This window comes from Anarrhichthys ocellatus, unplaced genomic scaffold (genome assembly GCF_004355925.1).
Source record: "Anarrhichthys ocellatus isolate YVR2014 unplaced genomic scaffold, GSC_Weel_1.0 scaffold217, whole genome shotgun sequence".
NCBI classification, from domain to species: domain Eukaryota; kingdom Metazoa; phylum Chordata; class Actinopteri; order Perciformes; family Anarhichadidae; genus Anarrhichthys; species Anarrhichthys ocellatus.
This window is the reverse complement of record NW_022280247.1, coordinates 171825-177231: the sequence shown is the minus strand read 5'-3', so window position 1 is coordinate 177231 and position 5407 is coordinate 171825. Positions and strand designations below refer to the sequence as shown.

At 47.8% G+C, this 5407-nt stretch overlaps 1 protein-coding gene across 1 annotated transcript in view; it reads right to left on the bottom strand.

The window, feature by feature from the left end:
• Positions 1-212: 212 nt before the first annotated feature.
• Positions 213-5407, bottom strand: part of myo1eb (myosin IEb) — a 7704-nt gene continuing 2509 nt past the window's right edge. Inside the window, exons 6-19 of the mRNA XM_031879019.1 lie at positions 4978-5067; positions 4751-4882; positions 4129-4263; positions 3915-4047; positions 3544-3740; positions 3338-3418; positions 3168-3254; positions 2907-2993; positions 2649-2816; positions 1628-1713; positions 1404-1485; positions 835-1185; positions 572-686; positions 213-493 (exon numbers count right to left, since the gene is read on the bottom strand). Coding sequence (XP_031734879.1) covers positions 264-493; positions 572-686; positions 835-1185; positions 1404-1485; positions 1628-1713; positions 2649-2816; positions 2907-2993; positions 3168-3254; positions 3338-3418; positions 3544-3740; positions 3915-4047; positions 4129-4263; positions 4751-4882; positions 4978-5067 — 1974 coding nt within the window. The 3' untranslated portion in view covers positions 213-263. The remainder of the gene's footprint in view (positions 494-571; positions 687-834; positions 1186-1403; positions 1486-1627; positions 1714-2648; positions 2817-2906; positions 2994-3167; positions 3255-3337; positions 3419-3543; positions 3741-3914; positions 4048-4128; positions 4264-4750; positions 4883-4977; positions 5068-5407) is intronic.

Genomic DNA, 5407 nt, shown 5'->3' with positions numbered 1-5407 from the left:
GATCACCGCCGACCAACCACACCTGCCGGACCAAAACGACACGAAACTGCCCCGGGGAGGAGAGTCAAGATAGAAGCTAAGCTAACCCAGCTAGGACCTGAGGCTACTCCACTACCCAGCATGCTCCTGGCTGGTCTGATGTCCGGTAGCAGAAAAATAAGATGGATGAAAGCAACGGTACGTCGGTGACTGTTGAGCCCACATCTTCACAGAGACCTGGATCCATTGTGGTTCAGGATCAAGCTGCACTCAACAGGCTACAACTAAACTAAACTTCCGTTGTGCATCCCCTGAATCCTTGAATTCTGGACTTGAGTATTTACCCTGAATTTTCGGTCGAACTTCACCACGACGTCGGCAAACTCGATCCTCTCTCGGCGGCCGACGAACTGTCTGATCTCCGGGTGGTTGTCTGTCCCGAGGTAGTCGCCCACGAAGTTCCTGTTGATGCTGTTTCTGCGTCGCTCCTTCTTGTTCAGCAGGACGTCAGAGGCTGGAGGAACCAGAAAAATGACTTAGTAGAGAGGAAGACGTATGGCTTCCTTAACCCACTTGTAGGAGACGGTCTTACCTTCCTCCCTCATCCTGACATACTTGCGGACGGCGATGTGTTTACGCCAAGCCTTCTGGATGACCCGAGCGTAACCGTTATACTTCCTCTCCCTCATCTCCTCCAACAAGAAGAGCTACAGGGAAGAAAAAGGACACCGAGACAACAAACATAAAGACTTCTGGGATCTACGATACCCAGAATGCCGCTGCGTCAGAAACAGAACTCATGGTATAAAAAATTTACAGCCGGATAAAACCCGCTTCCCGAGCTGTGTTTCATACCGACTCCGGAGCTTTGATGAAGACTTTGGTCTTGCCCAGCTGGAACTGGTCCTGGTCCATGTGGACGGAGTTGAGGAGGTGCAGGACTCCCTTGCGCTCCTCGCCCTTCCATTGAGGCCAGCTCTCCTTTGTCAGGATGGCGTACCTCTGCAGGAACTTGTTGAAGGCCCGTCTGTAGGCGTATCCCGCCCGGCGGACTCTGATGTTCTCTCGGAGGCCCAGGTACTCCACCTGGTGTCTGGCCCGGTTATCCTCCCAGTCCTGGGGACGCTTGGTCTCGTTGGGTTTGATGCAGCGAATGTAGTGGGGGGTGCACTTCATCAGAGTCTGGACTAGACTGTTGGCTTGTTTCTAAAAAGTTAGAGAGGGGGGAGGGGCAGTTTTACCAGTTGTATCTGATGTGAGACACCATGAGATCAGCAATCTAAAGCAATAAAATCAGTAAAATCAGGTGGCGTTCTAACGAACATCCCACCATCTGGTCCTAAAGTTCGAAAGGACCACAAGTTCTTCTAAGGCTCGTCCTGAAGGTGGCGCTAGAGGAAAGACAACATCTCTCTCTCTCTCACCTTGATCTTACTGCTGGCGGTGGTCGGACGCCCTCTCTTCTCCGCCTCCAGGTTCTCAGTGAACAGAGCTCTGATGAACGGACTGACCACAAACACACCACACAGATGGGGGGGGGGGGGGGGTTATTGTGAGGTCATCATGAGGTCATCAGACATCATGCTTCATAAGCTGCGTTTCAAAGTTTTTACCGTTTCATACTGTAACGCTCAGTTAGAATACTCACAACTCGCTGCTCTGCATCAGCTCGATGATGTCATTAAACAACACATCTCTGTTCCTCTCACAGAAGCCGCTGACATCATATGACACCTGGACAGACAGACAGACAGACGGGTGAACACCTGGACAGACTGACGGGTGAACACCTGGACAGACTGACGGGTGAACACCTGGACAGACGGACAGACGGGTGAACACCTGGACAGACGGGTGAACACCTGGACAGACGGACAGACGGGTGAACACCTGGACAGACGGGTGAACACCTGGACAGACGGGTGAACACCTGGACAGACGGACAGACGGGTGAACACCTGGACACACAGACAGACGGCTGAACACCTGGACAGACAGACAGACGGGTGAACACCTGGACAAGACAGACAGACGGGTGAACACCTGGACAAGACAGACAGACGGGTGAACACCTGGACAGACGGACAGACGGGTGAACACCTGGACAGACAGACAGAGAAAAGGACACTGAAGAAACTATTGTCCATATTGGATAACCCGGACCACCCTCTCCACCACCTACTGCAGGGACAGCGGAGCACTTTCTCCAACAGACTGATTCAGCTCCGCTGTCACAAGGACCGATACAGGAGAACATTCCTGCCCTCTGCTATTAGACTCTATAATAAATCACCTCTGGCCAAATCAAACACTAGACTGTAACACTGCTACACTGTTGCTGCTGCTGTTGGTGATCTTCTGCACTACTGTTTTGTTTATTTTCTCCTACTTAGTTAATTTAATATGATTCTATTTAGTGTATATACTGTGCATTTTTATTACGTTATTTTCTTAAATTTAATAGGTCCTGCTCTGTTATTTTATTATATTGTATATAGTGTGCATTTTCCATACCTAATATTTCTATTTTATTGTGTAACCCTGTTTTCTGCTGCCACAGACAAATTTCCCCTTGGGGATGAATAAAGTATATTTCTATTCTATTCTATTCTATTCTATTCTATTCAGACGGCTGAACACCTGGACAGACAGACAGGTGTACTGCGTACCTTCCCAGCGTAGTGGTGGATGATGAATCCTTTATTCCAGCTGCTGAAGTGTTCGTGGGATCCGATCTGTCCCTGAAGTTTCTGCAGCAGCGTCTGATCCGCTCCTTCACCTTTAGCGTGCATCGTCGCACAAACGTCATCCAGGACGCTCATGAGCCCGAGAGGATTCTGGGAAACGTCCAGAGAATACAGAGCTGTATTCATTTAATACTTATAACTTCATGTGTTCGAGGACACAGAGACGATCAGTCGACTCACCAGTTTGGACTCGATGAGGTCACAGACCACCTTGTTGTTGAAATACTCGATGGGTGTCCACTGGATCCCCTCCTGAACGTATTCGTCCTGCAGAGACACAAGATTCATGTTGATGTATAAAGTAGAAAAGGACAAAATCTTTCTGATCAATAACTGTAAATAATACAGGAAAAAAGGTCACAGGTTCAAACAGAATCCTCCTAAATAAGAGGGAAAAGTAATGTGATGATGTCACGATGCGATGATGTCATGATGTCTCACCTGTTCTGCCTTCAGCGTGAGCTCAATAAAAATCTGCTGCAGCTTCTCGTTCACGAAGTTGATGCAGAACTGCTCGAAGCCGTTTCGCTGAAAAAGAAGAAACAACAAGTTACTAATCAGATCAGTGGAGTCAATCAATCAATCAAGTACCAACGTGTTTGTGTTTATACCTGGAAGATCTCAAAGCCGTAGATATCGAGGACTCCGATGTTGAGCACTTCCTGGTCTTTCTGTATGGCTTTATTAACACACTGCGCACGCACGCACGCACGCACACGCGCGCACACACACACACACACACACACACCAGTTATTCAACACAGAATAAAATAAAGTGTTCAATTAAATGTGCACACGAAGCGATGAAGCAACTGACATCAACAAGGAAGTCGAAGAGTCGGGTGTAGAGAGCTTTGGACAGGGCGTCTCTGGAGAAGCAGGCCTGCTCCGTGTTCAAAGTCACGGCGATGGACTCGGTCTTGCCGCCCCACTTACTGTCCATAATCCTGCTGGTCAGCTTACTGCAGAGACCGTCCTGAGGGATCCCCAGCAGGAAGGACGGGAACGCCAGGACTGACAGGAAGACAGGCGGAGACTAAACGTTAGTTTAGAGAAAGCCATCAATGAAAATGAGTTTTGATTCTGAAGAAAATCTTCATAAACCTTCATCATCTCACTGGCTCTTATTTGACCCCTTATCACCCTTTATCTGTTGTGTTGTTTAGTGTACTTTGTGTATTTTCTTACAGTCTTGGCTTTCGACCACGGCGTAATTGTTTTCCTCTCTGAAGCTGATGTTTCCCAGATGAAGAATTCCTGCAACAAGCTGAAGAACTGAATCCTGTTCCTCCACAGACAGACCCACTACTGACATGGCCTCCTGAGAGACAGACAGGCAGAGACAGTCAGTCAGACAGACGGTTCAGCAGACAGACGGTTCAGCAGACAGACAGATACAGACCATAGTATCAGAGAACTCCTTCTTGTCGTTCATGTCCTCCACAGTGTAGGTTCCTGATTGGTTGAGATAGAAATAATAGTCGGGGGTCGTGACCCCGAGGTTCTCCCTCTGCTCCTTAGTCGCCCCCTCCAACATCTGAGGACAGACGTCAGAGGGTCAGGTTATTACGTTCATTCAACTGATGTTCTTTTTGTATTAAAACCAACACTTCTGTTAACATAAGATCGGGAGAGGAAGTGACGGGATCGGGAGAGGAAGTGACGGGATCGGGAGAGGAAGTGACGGGATCAGGAGAGTATATTAAAGAATAGAAAGAGGAAGTGACAACATTGGAAGAAGAAGTGAACGGATTGGGAGAGGAAGTTACGGAATCAAGAGAGGAAGTGAAAAGATCGGAAGAAGTAGTGAGGGAATTCAGAGAGGAAGTTAAGGAATCAGTAAAGGAAGTGACGAATTGGGAGAAGGAAGTGAAAGGATATGGAGAATGGAAAAGGAACTGACAAGAATGGAAGGAGGAACATACTGAACAAATAAGGATCAGGCAAACTGAACACATGTTGTAGTACTCCTTGCGGTACATAGTAGTACATGTTGGAGTACATAGTAGTATATATTTGAGTACCTGGTAGTAGATGTGGAAGCTTCTCTCTCCAGGATTCTGTGAAACAACTCGACTTTTCTCCAACAGGAAGTTGGAGATTTTTCCTCCATCAGGAGCTCCTCCTCGACTGAACTGGATCTCAAAGTATTTACCCTGATAGAAGGACAGTGCAAGTGTGTTAGTAGTATATAATAGTAGTATACTTTTTACTACTGTATATAAATCTGTCTGAATATAGCTGTACTCACAAATCTGCTGGAGTTGTCGTTGCGGACAGTTTTGGCGTTACCGAAGGCTTCCAGTAGAGGGTTAGACTGCAGGATGATGTCTTTAAGATGCTACACACACACACACACACACACACACACACACACAAACAGTAGTAATAACAGTAGTACGAACGGTAGTATTACCAGCAGGAAGACACCGATCCAAATCTCATCTGATTTTAACACCAACTCCTAAAATCTGAGTTACCGCATCCTTAACTACCAGAACCACGAGCAGCACCACGACTAGTACCACGGGCAGTACCACGGGCAGCACCACGAGCAGCACGATGAGCAGTACGACGAGCAGTACGACGAGCAGCACCACGAGCAGCATCATGAGACGTACCACGAGCAGTATCACGAGTAGTACCACGAGCAGCACGACGAGTAGTACCACGAGCAGCAT